This window comes from Acinonyx jubatus, chromosome C1 (assembly GCF_027475565.1).
Source record: "Acinonyx jubatus isolate Ajub_Pintada_27869175 chromosome C1, VMU_Ajub_asm_v1.0, whole genome shotgun sequence".
NCBI classification, from domain to species: Eukaryota; Metazoa; Chordata; class Mammalia; order Carnivora; family Felidae; genus Acinonyx; species Acinonyx jubatus.
Window position 1 is genome coordinate 45,343,728 of NC_069381.1, and position 14,535 is coordinate 45,358,262.

Sequence of the window (14,535 nt, forward strand, 5' to 3'; positions counted from 1 at the left end):
TGAGGTAAAATGACTTACCTGGATTCTTTTTCATTTATATCGATGTTATCATAGATAATAACTTCCTGAGACCTAAGTTCTAGGGTCAAGACACGAACAAAATAGTCCACTATTAGGTATGGCTCATACAAATTTCTGGGCTTTCCGAATTATCCACAATGTCCACCATTATCCTTAATACCCAATTATCCAGGTGTCTCCCCATGTCTGTTTTATCAAAATCTGATCATAGAACACAGGCTGGAAGGATCAAAGAGCAAAAAGAATCTCCATTTGGGGAGAAATTCAATTAAGAGATTAAAAAAACAGTGGCATGCCCTAGTATCTCAAATACACACATACATATTTATGTGTATTTAATTTCATGCATGTTTTCAGAAAATATGAGTTGCTGAAAGGGTCATCTTCAGAATAGCTCCCTATCATCCTGGAACTAGGCAAAGATGTTTTACTTCTAGAACAGTAAGAAGGCTTTTCCAAAATCCTGGAAAAAGACAGTTTAAGTAAAATATTCATGTTTTTTTCCTCCTTAATTTTGATTTCAAACCATTGGTAACTGCTCTTCTATAATAATCTTGCATAAAATTGAACCTTAGTGCATAATTGGACATTTTCAGTTTGGGATATTCACATTCCTTGGTGCTTTACATAGAATCCCATGTTTAAGTGATTCACCACTTGAATGAGTTTGAGACTTTCTAGTATAATAATTTCATAATTCGTATTTGATTATTCATAAATTTGGCTGCGAGTACGATGCATGTCTATTCTATGTTGGCTTTTTGGATTTTTACGTGGACCAAGGAAACTTGGGGGGACCTATGATTTTACCAGGCTTATTTATATAACCTTCACTTGTTATTTAGTACAGCAAACTCATATTTCTGAAATATAATATACATTTGAATTGCCTAATCAGAGTGAAATCAAAGTACCACCATGGCTAAGGCTTACAAACAAAAACCAGCAAACAACACATGGCCTTCTTACTGGCAGATTCAACTCACTGTACATGTATTGACATCATACTATGGATCAGACAATGTACTAATCTGTGCATTATTGTTTTTATAGCAAAGAATATTCCAGTGACCCATCCTTGATTCAGCCAGTCAGTGTACTGCAACTTGATCATGTCCAACTCATTAGGTCTTAATCAGGGTGATTTGGCTGTCAAATCCTACAAGAGCTGTGTGGTATAATGTAAAATGCACGAGCTTTGTAATCAGAGAAACTTGAGTACAAATCCCAGATCACTAAGGTATGGATATGGGTCCTAGAGCTTCCTAAAAAGATACTATTTTTCTGGGATTTTAAGAGGCCTGGTATATAGTAGGCACTTCAGAAACGTTATCCATCTTCCCCAACGTAAGTTATACTGTTGGATAAAATGTTGTCTTTGATCTTTATGTCTCAAACTTTCATTAACTATGGAATGAAGGAAGGATTACTACTTCTCTTTCCCTGCCTCTGAATATGCCAGTACTGAGTAGTTTTGTGCCAGTAGTAAGTGAATGTCACTTACCTAAATCAGGCAGCGAAATGGAAAATGCACTGTTGATTGACAGGAGACACAAAAGGGTTAAGGAAAAAAGATTAACTGATCCATCTCAAAAAACATATTGATGACTAGGTTTCTTGCTGCAAGTGCATCTAGGCAAAGATGTGAAGCAAACCTCTCCTGTAGCTTTGTTCTGATCAACCGTCCCCCTGCTTCCACACCACCATTTAAAAATGAGCTGATGTACCCCTGGGACCACCCGTAGTTCCCTCCCCTAACTAGGCAACTTCAGGCTCGGCCCTGTCCATTCACAAGATCCTGTTTCCACCTTCAAACCTTCCAAGATGCCCATCAAATACAGGCCTACCTTGTTTCATTGCAATTCACAGACACTGCGTTTTTGACAAACAGGTTTGTGACAACTTGCCATCAGCAAGCCTATCAACACTGTTTTTCCAAGAACATTTTCTTAATGTCTCTGGATCATATTTTGGTAATTCTCGAAGCATTTCAAGTTTTTTCATTATTATTCATTATGGTGATCCGTGATCAGTGATTAGGACTCACTAAAGCTCAGAAGATGGTTAGCATTTTTAGCAACAGATTTTTAAATTAAGGTACGTACATTTTTTTAGACATGTTTCACGCTTAGTAGACCACAGTATAAACACAACTTTTTATATGAACTGGGAAACCAAAAAACTGGACTCACTTTATTGCTAACATTTGCTTTGTTGCTATGGTCTGGAACCCAACACACAGTATCTCTGAGCTGCACGTGGACATCCACTGTGGTGAAAGAGAACCACCCTCTGCCGACATGGGACCCCGCCTACATGTATGGTTAAGCCAAAAGGATATCTTGAGGGCAGAATTCCAGGCCAGGGGGGATGGGAGATAGCAAATTGCTAAGTGGGAGAGGGACATTTGGCCCGAGTAGATTGTTCGGTTACACAGTTAAGGAGATGGAAGGAAGCAGAGTGTGGTAGAAAAAAACATCCAAGTATTTTAAGCAATGAGTTTCAGTGCAGTCCGACGGGGACACTCACCACGGGCCAGACCCCTGTGCTGGGTATATAAAATGATCAGACACAGTTTCTACCCTGAAGTAGCCGGGCATTTAGTGAGGGAGACCCAAAGTACAACACTATGTGATAAGAACCTAAGAAAGGAATGTCCAAAGAAATAGCACTTCTGGGAAAATCAGCCAAGCTTTATGCAAGCCTCAGGTTCTTCATTTCTAGAGTGAACACCAGCTCTATCACACGGGGGAGTATCAGAGCTGCATGGGCGTACCTAAGTAGATGTGCCTGGGAAAGAGCTGAGGACGTTCAATGGTCCTTGCTGTCAGTGACTGTACAACCAGACCTGGTGCCATCAGAACAGAGGAGCAGCAGTCCCTGGGGTCAGAGGGAGCTGCATCTGACTCTGAGTTCTGCCACTTGTCCACTTACCTGTGCAAGTCACATAACTTTTCAAAGTCCTAATTTTTCATCCGTGAAATGGAGAAAAGAGTTTCTATCTCATCGTGAGTATTGTGAGAACTGGAGAGAGAACACACGTGAAGCCCTTCACCCTCCCTGTCCTCGATGCTTAGTTAGAGTACTTCCTTGGCTTCTCCACTCAAGGGTTCCTAGCTCAGCAAAGCCTTTCTTAATGCCAACTCCGTTCCTCTATTTTTTGGGGTCAGGGTGATGGTAGCTCCTATTTAAACATAGAAACGGAGGCTACAAAAAGTCTAGAATGATATTGCCTTCCTCTAGGTCATTTAACTCATTCGTCAGCTATTTACGGAGTACCTATCATGTCTCACGCACTGTTCTTTATACTGGAGATACAGCAGGGGACAAAACCATGAGTGCCCTCATGGATTCTAGCAGGGTGAAGCAGATGCAACAAGGATTGTTATGTTCTGTCAACTAAGGAGAGAAGTGCAACTGAACAAGAGAGAGCAAGATGAGGGGCCAGGAGGGCTGCAGGTGAGGGCTGGTCTGCCGTTTTTCAGAAGATGGTCCGGGAAGGGTTCGCTGATAAGGCAACTTGAGTAGAATCTGAAGGAAGGGAGGGGGTGAGCCACACTGTTATCTGAATGAAAGCGTTCTGGGAAAGGGAACGGCCAATGCAGAGACCGACAGGCAGAGGTGTGCTAGGTCTCTTTAAAGAAAAACAAGGAAGTTGGTGCATCTGGAACAGAGGGTGTGAGAACAGGTTTAACATCTAGTTCCTATGTAAAACTCATAGCAGAGCTGAGACCAGTTGGCATTTAATTCTTGGCTTACTTCTACCTAAATCAGACCATTTAATGACTGTCCTAATAGACAGCGTGTGTATCCGAGAGAAAGAGAGGGTGGAGAGCCTTACTCATTTTCCATGTCACATTCCCAGTGTTGCAAAACCTCTCTCTGAAGGTAAGGTAATCAAGTAGGAGTTGGTGTTCAATCAAAAAGCTCAATAAACACAGTAATAAATTCTATCTTGTCCTGTTATATCTACACGTTATTAATTGAAAAATTAAGGCTGAGGGGCAGATTTTGCCAAAATTTATGAGAAAAATATATCTTATTTTTATTTGAGAGAGATAGAGAGTGAGTTGGGAAGAGGGGCAGAGGGAGGGAGGGAGGGAGGGAGGGAGAGGGGGAGGGAGGGAGGGAGAGAGAGAGAGAGAGCGAGCGAGAGAGAGGGAGAGCGAGAGAGAGAGAGAGAGAGAATCCCAAGCAGGCTCCATACAGTGGGAAGCCGGATGCAGGGTTCCATCCCATGACCCTGGGATCATGATCGGAGCTGAAACCCAGGGCCGGTCACTCAACTGACTGAGCCATGCAGGTGCCCAAGGAAAAAATCTTATTAGACCTTCCTAAAGATGAAACCTCTTTCTCTGCAGGTAGTAAATCTCTCTTTTATAGAGGTGTGCAAGCATAGATATTTGGCTTGTTAGGAAGTTTCCAGAAAAGCTTTTGTACTGCATTAGACTAGATAATATGGATTTCTCTTATAACCCTGTGATTCTCTAACTTTAAGAAAAAAGGTTTCTCAGGAGTATTAATAGATGTTAGAAGACATGCACAGGATGTTAGGGAGACACAGAGGAGACACAGGTAATCCAGGTCTGGGTAGAGAGGTTCAGGAAAGGTGTCCCAGAAGGGATACTGTTTGACCAAATTTTAAGGGAAGACCAGAACTCTGATAATCAAAGGAGGTTGGAGGAGGGCAGGTGCATTCCAGACCAAGGGAATGTCATGGTTAAAGCAAGGAGGCACCAATACCATGGCAGAATTACATCTGTCGGGTATTTATGTGGGATGGTAAAGGAAATCTGAGTGAGAGATGGAACTGGACAAAAAGGGATCTTCCATAAAATATTCACTTGCCATAGAAAAAGCCTGGGTATTCTAAAAGTCATTAAGGAATCACTGAATAGTTCTAAGAAAAAGGAAATGAGATTTGCATTAAAAAATATCAGCATTTTCACCTGGATCAATTTTTTTGTTAATGTTTATTTATTTTTGAGACAGAGAGAGACAGAGCATGAGCAGGGAAGGGGCAGAGAGAGATGGAGACACAGAATGTGAAGCAGGCTCCAGGCTCTGAGCTGTCAGCACAGAGCCCGATGCGGGGCTTGAACTCACGAACCGTGAGATCATGACCCGAGCCGAAGTTGGACGCTTAACCGACTGAGCCACCCAGGTGCCCCGCCTGGATCAATTTTTTAAGGGACCACAGGCATCATGCTAATCGTTTTTTGTCAGAAGCATCTAACCTGCCAGGGCCTGAGTATGCCTTCAAGCGTAGGTCTAACTGACCACTGGAGCTCTACTTCCATGGTCAGGAGTACAATCTGTGAACACGACAGTCTGTTGGATCTCTTGGTAGATCTAGATCCAGCAGACAACTGGACTAAAAATCATGTAACTTTCAGCTTCTATGAAGGACGAGAACGTCAAGGTAGAGTAGTAATTCCATGCCAATGTATCTGGTGACCTTAGGGAAATTATCTTATTGTCCCCTGCTCCTATAAAACACAGATCTCTGTCTATACCCATTTCTACATATTAGAGAAGTGCCTGCAGAAACTGCCCAGCCTCTCTTGTAGGCAAGAGGAAACATGGGCTGGGGCATGATTTGCCCACAACTGCACACTGAGTAAACGACAAAGCTGTAACTAGCATCCGGAATCCAGGCCTCCCATTCTGCTGGCGAACGTGTAACCTTCTCAACCACTGGTAATTAGCGCGGAGATCTTGGAGGGCCCTTTCCAGGTCTAACACCTTGAGATATATGAACCAGTCAGCTGCAAAGTTCATCTCCCCTGTCTACACATTACTTCTCTCTAGAGATGCAAATTAGAATACAGAAGTGTAGACAGGTAAAACACTGAAACTCGCAGGGCCAAGAAAACATACAAGGACGTAATTAATAACACAATGGCCGGTGATAACAGGGATATATGACACAATGGCCGGTGATAACAGGGATATATGGCAACAAAATTACTTTCTGGACTTTGCTTAGGCTTTCCTCTCTACCACTGTTTACAACCCTGTTTCATCAATTTTTTTTTTTTTCCCAAACGGATGTTGTCACCTTCTTATTACTAGCTGTGGGTGTGGTTCATTCACAAGTTGGAAAGAAGAGGCAGGTGATAAGCAGGCCTTTGGGTTTGGTTTCTGATACCCCCTGCACGGTTTCTGAGACTAGGACGCAGAGCCACAGGGCTGACACTGCGAGTTCCCCCATCGGGGGGGGGGGTGGGTGGGGGGGGGAACAAAAACAACCGCCAAAGACTTTTTACCTTACATTTTCTTTCAACTTGTTTTTCTTCATTTTAAATCTGTTCTTTTCTTTCTTCAAGAATTTCTGCAGTCTTTTAAGTGCTTCTTTTCCGTCTAAGCTAAGAGGAATCAGAGGATATAAACAACACGGCATTTGAGAGAGTACTAGAGAAGGAAGAGACTCATTCCAGAACACGTCCCACTCCAGGAAGCGAGAGCAAATGCCTCATCAACCTCTGTGCTAGTCTTTGTTTAGATGCCAATATGAAGTAACACACACCAGTCAGCTACGAAGGGAATTATACTTCAGTACAAGCTTCATCCACCGCGAATGGTCTCTATTTCGTACATGTGAAGCAAGAGCTTCCTTTCAGAGAAGATGACTTCGGGAAAGAATAGTTTATAAACTATACTGGAAATACAGCAATTCTGGCTCCTGAAATCCATGTCACCAACTTTTAATTGACTGACTGATATTACAACAACGGTGGTACATTTATTGCCCAGTTAATGACTAAAATTCTTCCAAATATGCTCTTGGGGTTTTTTAGGGGAGCTGGAGAGGGAATGATACATCCACACCATCCCACCCAGCATGGAACACTACTCCTCCCTCCAACCCTTGAACTTCTTGCTTTTGACCGTTGCTGTTTTCATTTCCACAATGTGCCCTCAGTAACTAAAGTTGACGAATAAGGCCCATTTGAACAAATATTCCCGATAACACTGAATTCTTAGATATTAAATTAAGTCTAAATCCCAGAGACAGTCTTCTTAACTTGCAAAGACACAAATTAAGTCATGACCAGTGATTTCTTTCTGCAAATGCTGTGATAGGGCCGAAGCGACTTTTATTACTATTTACTTCTCCCTTTTGACTTAATTCCTAACACGATATTAAAGTTCCCTACTTGGAGAGATGGGCATTTTCTTAAGAGAGAAAAGCAATATGATTAAAGATTCTAGCATATGACTGTACACAATCCCAAGTCTCTTATTCATCACAATTCTAGATTAAAGTAGCTTCTCTCTACTCATGACGCAAATCCTAAGGATGACACAGTCAAAGGAAGACAACTACTTCTTAAAGTCTGATTTTCCTACAGCATCAATACTATTAGCTACAATGCTGAGAAAGAGAGGAACTCACTCTATTTTTGGGTAGTTGCCTTTTGTTTTGTAGACCTCTTCATACACTTCTTCACTATTTTCTTCTGGAATTAAAAGAACTGTTTTCATGTAGTACAATGACAATAGCTCAAATTCATATTTCACCAGAAATTATTGGATACCTATCATGTGCTAGGTACACTTTCATGTCAGGCACGTTTTTAAAAATATTTTTTAATGTTTATTTATATTTGAGAGAGAGAGAGAGTGCAAGCAGGAGAGGGGCAGAGAGGCAGACAGAAATCTAAGCAGGCTCTAGGCTCTGAGCTGTCAGCACAGAGCCTGATGCGGGGCTTGAAGGGAGATCATGACCTGAGCTTATGTTGGATGCTCAACAGACTGAGCCACATTTTGTTTTCAAGTTTATTTATTTATTTGGAGAGAAAGGGACAGAGAACCCCAAGCAGACTCCGTGCTGTTAGCACAGAGCCCAACACAGGCCTTGATCTCATGAACCATGAGACCATGACCTGAGCCAAAACCATGTGTCAGACGCTTAATCAACTGAGCCACCCAGGTCCCTCAGGCATACGGTAAAAATATTTAAACCCCTATAAAAGTAGGTACAAAATGAAAATTCATATTTGCTTCTCCCCTGATCCTAAGTCTGATCTGATATAGTCAAAGAAAGCAGGTTTATCAACAGATTCCATCCTTCTACCCTCTTCCTTTGCATATTTTGTATATAACATTCAGAGTCTATAAACATCACATGCTGTGTTGGATGTTGGGGCAATAAAGGGGAACCAAAGCATCCTGAATAATCTTCCCCTTCTTAGCATGGCTTTAGCCTAGCCTAATACATCAGCTTAAGATACACAGATACAATTTAAGGCTACCCTGTATGGGAGGATTTTCAAGTTTAATTTTTTTTAATGTTTATTTTTGAGAGAGACAGAGAGACAGTGCGTGAATGGGGGAGGGGCAGAGGAAGAGGGAGACAGAGAATCCAAGGCAGGCTCCAGGCTCTGAGCTGTCAGCACAGAGCCCCATGCGGGGCTTGAACCCACGCACTGTGAGATCATGACCTGAGCTGAAGTCGGGCTCTCAACCGACTGAGCCACCCAGGCGCCCCCCTACCCACATTTGCAAACGTCTTCTTATACTTACCATCATCTGAAGCAAATGAGCTAGAGAAATCCGACCTTGTTCTGTGGGGAGAAGTAACGCAGAGACCATTAACCTGTTGTGTTGTACCTTTAAAGTCTTACCACACTGCTGAAGGGCTCAGATGCACTTACCTCCCTCTGCTGAGGCACTCAACATCGTCGTATGTCTCCTCTGAGATGGAGCGAGGCTTCCAGGCCCCCTGGCCTGGCATTTCTTTAGTGACCTCCAAGGCCTCCACATACCCACCTATAAAGAAAACAGAGAAAGTCCTGGAAGAATAGCTCATCAAGTGCTACTAGCATAAATGCATTCGCACATGTCCTGGCAGTGGAGGCGAGAACAGGAAAGGCAGATTTCATCAACTAAAACCGGATTATAATCTGGATGTGTGCGTTTCTTTGGCAAACCATTTTGCCTTGCAGAGACTCAGTTATGGTTCTCTGAAGTTGGGATAATAAAAACACGGACTCTTAAGTGAGTGTGGCAAGGATGAATAGGTATTCATGAAAAGTGCTCGTTACCTAGTGACCAGTAACTCCTCCCTCTTCTCTGATGGCTCTTCTCTAATCTCAGACCTCAGATGGTGATATCCTCCAGGGTATGGCCCTGGGGCTTCTCTCTCTTCATAAATTTTTTTTTAATGTTTATTTTTTTAATTTTATTTTTAAAAATTTTTTTTAAACGTTCATTTATTATTGAAAGACAGAGAGAGTCAGAGCGTGAGCAGGGGAGGGGCAGAGGGAGAGGGAGACACAGAATCCGAAGCAGGCTCCAGGCTCTGAACTGTCGGCACAGAGCCCGATGCGGGGCTCGAACTCACAAACCGCGAGATCATGACCTGAGCCGAAGTCGGAGGCTTAACCAACTGAGCCACCCAGGCACCCCTTTAATGTTTATTTTTGAGAGGGAGAGCATGAGAGCGAGTGGGGGAAGGGCAGAGAGAGAGGGAGAGAGAGAGAGAGAGAGGGAGAGAGAGAGGGAGAGAGAGAGAGACAGACAGACAGACATAGAATCCGAAGCAGGCTCCAAGCTCTGAGCTGTCAGCACTGAGTCTGATGCGGGTCTCAAACTCACCAACTTTGAGATCATGACCTGAGCTGAAGTGGGATGTTTAACCGACTGAGCCACCCAGGTGCCCCACTCTCTCTTGAAATTTAGATGATCTTATCCAGTTGTGTGGCACTTTTCTCTTCAAATTTCTTAGACCAGTTGACTGAGTGAGCACATTAGCATTTCCTTACTCCTTAGTGATGGAATTAGCCAGAAGATCGGGTGCCAGGTTGAAAAATGTACGGGGATTGTGGGCGCAAGTAGCGAGCCCTGTTAACTGCAGGTGCTGGTTTATTTCACAGAGCTATACACTTGTCATAACCATAAAACTGTCGTATTTTTATCAGTTGGCATAGTTTGATATTTCGAGTACGGGTGATTCAGAACCATTTTCACACATGAACTGTTAATCAGAAAGAAGAAGTGATACATCTGAGAAGCAAGAAGCAAACGGACTTGTGTCAATTAAACGAACCAAGTAACGAAATTTTAACCCCTGGTAAGAAGTCAGCATGTTCGAACCCCAAACTGTCTCAGGCACGTCAGCTCCTTGAGCTGTTATGTGCTGCTTTTCCATAAGAGGTTATCAGCAAGTTTCTCCCAGCACAAAACAAAGATGCTGCACACACAGGTGCTTAATTCCTAGTTCAAGACCGCTTTTTTTCTTTTTTAATCCTTCCTTTTGGCTGCGGCAAATGTTAAAGTTTATGGCTTCCTCTTAAAAACACAGACAGCTCCCAAATTTACATCTCTCACTTAGACATCTTTCACAAATTCTAGATTCTCCCTCACCCTTCACGTCACTCCCATTTGGTTGTCTAAATACATTATGTTCCAAACCAAACTCAAGGTTTCTTCTCTGCAAATCTGCATTTCCTGAGGTCGGTCCCAGCTAAGTAAACAGTGGCAGCTCGTCCTTTCTGTCGTTCGGGTCCCAAACAGGAAGACGTCCTTGATTCTCTTCTCTACTTGCAAATTCTATCCTGAATCCAAGCACGGCTCAACAAGTCTACCCCGCACGCTCCTCCAAGCTCCCGTCCTTTCTCTCTCACGTTAGTACCACATGCTCCTAACAGGCCCCTGATTGATCCCTTCGCATTTCTTCTTTCACGACAGCAGCCAGGATAATTCTTTAAATGCAATCAGATCACTCTGTTCTTGTGCTCACAGCCTGTCATTTGTTCTTAAAAACCTGTCAACGTAAATGTCAAAGTTCTTGCAATGGTCTATAGAAGCACCCACGCTATCCGGCCCCTTGTCATGGCTCTGACCTCATCTCCTACTACACTCTGCTCCAGCCACACACCTCCTGGCTGCTCTGCCCCCACACCCGGTAGGCTCCTGCCCCAGGATATTGGCACTCCTTCTCCCCTCTCCCCCGGAACATTCTTATCCTAGATACACATGGCTCTCCTCATCTACGTTACAGCTTTGAAGTCACCTGTGACTACTTGAAAAATCCCACTTCTACCTCTCCTTGGCTTTCCTGATTCTCTTTCCTTGCCTTATCTTTTTCCCTGTAACATTTACTGCCATTCCATATAGTGGATATTTTATTGTTTATATATTTATGATCTGTCTCGTCTGATTAGAATGCAACCTCTGTGAGGATAGGAATTTTTATCAGTTTTGCCTACTAGTATACCCCCAGCCCCTGGACCAGTGCTGGGCACATAAAAGGCACTCCAATATTTTTTAATATTAAATGGTTTGAATAGATAGGTCTTCTAACAGAAGTGTTTTCTATACTGAATTTTTAGTTATAGTGTACTGATATTTTAAATTTTCTATCCAGTATCTCATTACATACTTGTTATTTGTTCTTTTTTTCTTCCCCTTCATCCTCCTCTTTCTTGACTGAGATTTCTTCTCTTTATTCTTTTTTCTTTTCTATTTGTTTGGAAGTTTCCATTTGCTTAGAAGTTACCCGAGTATGTTTTCAATTTTACTTCTAACACACAGGAAAAAGCACACATCCTAAGAGTACAGCTCAATGGTTTTTCCCAAGTTGAACACATTCATGCATGGAGCACGTATTTCAAAAACCTAACACTGCCAGTGCCCCTCCGAGCCCCTCCCACGCTCTGTTCTGGTCGTCATTCCTTCTCACAAGGGTAGCCACCATCGTTAACGCCTAACACATGAAGTAAATTCTGCTTGTTTCTGAACTTTTATTAATGGAATCATTCAGAATGTTTTCTTTGGTGTCGCCTACTTCAATACTCCGTGACATTCATCTGTGTTGTTGCATATAGTTGTAATTTGTTCCTTCCCGTAACTATTCCATTGTGTGAATACACTACATTTATTCATTGTACTTTAGATGGACACGTGGACAGTTTCCAATGTGAGGCTGCTATAAAAAGTTCTGCTATGAACGTCTTGTATCTGTCTTGGTAGACTGAAGGATGCATTTCTATTGGTACAAGAACAGGCACGGCGTTGCCAGTCATAGGCATACGCCGGACTTTAATAGACACTGACTGCCAGACGGTTTTCCAAGGTGAGTACCCCAGTTCACAGTCCCAGCAAGTGTAGGAGAGTTCTAGCTGCTCCACAGCTTCACTAACACTTGGTATTTTTAGTCTTTTTTACTTTAGCCATTTGGGTGGGCAGGTAGCAATACCCCATTGTAGGTTTCATTTCCATTTCCCCACGACTTAATGAAGAGCTCTTTATTATGTATTTACTTTTTGAATATCTTCGAGTGAAGTACCTGTTCAAGCATTTTCCTAATTTCATTTTTCTGATTTCTATTCTTAAGTTTATTTATTTTGAGAGGGGGGGGCCATGAACGCATGTGCAAATGGGGGAAGGGGCAGAGAAAGAGGGAAAGAAAGAATCCCAAGCCGGCTGTGCTGTCAGCATGGGGCTGAAACTCACGAACTGTGAAATCACGACCTGAGCCAAAATCAAGAGTTGGATGCTTAACCGACTGAGTCACCCAGGTGCCCGATTTTTTTTTTTTTTCTGGATACAGTGACGTTCACAGAAGCTTTATATATTCCATCTGAGTCCTTTGTCATATATCTATATGTACAGATCTCTCTCTCTCTCTCTAGATATCTGTATATCAACCTCTTCCACTCTGCGTCTTGCCTTTTCACTCTGGTATCTTTTGATGAATATATCCTAGCTATGCTCTTCTAAGGCTAATGTAAATTAATACTACAATTAAAAACCCTAGACTGCTTTAATTGTGAGTTACCTTCTCAAAGTATGTGCTATTAATGTTCAGTATTTTTTCCCCTCTCCCCAGTTTTATATTCTTGGTGGTTGTTTTTTTTTTTTCAGTTGATATTTTTGGTCAGCTTTTTTCTTGCATCCAAAATTCTCTATCCAGGATTATCTTCCTTCTGCCTGAAGTATATGCTTTAGAATCTCCTTTAGAGATTTCATTTGGTGATAAAAGTCTCTTTTTGTCTGAAAATACCTTAATTTTTCTTTCACTGTTGACCTGCATTTGCACGGGCTGCACAATTCTAGACAGACACTCAGGATCCTTCGGCTGCACTGTATTCAAGTTACACACTCTTGTTGAGAACTCAGCAGTCAGCCTGCTTGTTTCTTTCTGGGTGACTGACCTTTTTCTTTGTTTGCTTTGAAGATATTTGAAGATATTTTCTTATTCTTCAGTTTCTTTAAGATCTAATTAGGTGTGTTCTTTTATTTATCCTGCTTGAGAACTTTGGGGCTTCTTCATCTACAAACTGATTATCTTTCCACAATTCTAGAAAATGATGAGACATTATCTTTTTACTTTTTCCACTTTCAACTCTTTCTAAGGCCCCTTTGTAGAACTCTGACTTGATGTTACTTTTAAGATTTTTTCTTTTATCCTTGAGGATTCTTATCCTCTGTCTCATTCTTTCCTATCATTCCCTACGGACTATGTTGGGATAATTTCTCTGAATGTATCTCCTAGTTCCTTAATTTCCTTTTCACCGGTGTCTAATCTGATATCACTCCCTTTCTATATCACTTTATCAAATTACTGTTTATCTCTATCAGTTCTGTTTGTTCCCTGTTCCTATTCTTTTTACTTTTTAAAATCTACTATGATGTTTTGTATTTAACAACTCTCATATCTGTAACTATCTTTCAGGTTGGTTCCTGTTGTCTGCTGTTCTGCTGGTCTCCAATCACCGTGACTTGTTTGCTTGTGTGTTTAGTAATTGTGGCCTATGAACTGTTAATTTTTAAAAGTATACATTGGGGAATTACTTGAAACCTAGGATGGAAGGAGGCTGCATCAAAGAGGATTTTGTGTGCTTCCAGCAGTGATCTGGGAGGGCTCACAAGTTGATACACATTAGACTAAATTGGGTTTCCCCTGGACCACACACATAGTAGTGGGGATTTGAACTGCAGGTGGGCAAGACGATCAGCTCATGGGAATCTTTTTTTTTCTTTTTCCCTTCAGCCAGCACCAGGGTCAAAACGGACACGTTTCGGCTCCCTGGGGTCTAGGCTTTGTTAATTTTGTTTTCATCCCCAAGAAGCAATACTTTTTTTTAGTTTGTTCGTTTTTTACAAGAGGCCTATTTGCATAGGAGTATAGAAAGACACGCCATTGTCTTTTTCTTCTCAAAATTTTCTGTTTTCCTGCCCACTCTCCTTGACTAAGCATTTTATGCTATTGAAACAAGTACTGCAAAGAGCCATTAATGGACCCAGCGACTCCCTTTGTGCTTTCGCGGCCTGCGCGTTATGTACAGATTACTGAGAATAATCTTCTTTGCACTGTTTTCTTCACGGCATAATCCTCAAATCTATAGTGACTCCTCATGGGCAGTCCATAATTGCGTGAAAACAGCTTTCAGCCCCCTATGCAGGGCTCTCCTTTAACTCTTTTATTAACTTCAACTTGTCTTCCTCTCCTTTTTTTTTTTTTTTACTTTTTTTTTTTTTTTGCTAGACTCCAAATTCAGTCTA

The 14,535-nt window shown here is 42.0% G+C and overlaps 1 protein-coding gene across 1 annotated transcript in view; it reads right to left on the minus strand.

Annotated features, from left to right (window-relative positions):
* The window catches only part of FYB2 (FYN binding protein 2), a 125,732-nt gene that overhangs the window by 17,670 nt on the left and 93,527 nt on the right, over positions 1 to 14,535 (minus strand). The window contains 6 exon segments of the mRNA XM_027059078.2: positions 19 to 79; positions 1,526 to 1,554; positions 6,291 to 6,389; positions 7,421 to 7,499; positions 8,551 to 8,591; positions 8,682 to 8,796. Of these exon segments, the coding sequence (XP_026914879.2) occupies positions 19 to 79; positions 1,526 to 1,554; positions 6,291 to 6,389; positions 7,421 to 7,499; positions 8,551 to 8,591; positions 8,682 to 8,796 (424 nt within the window).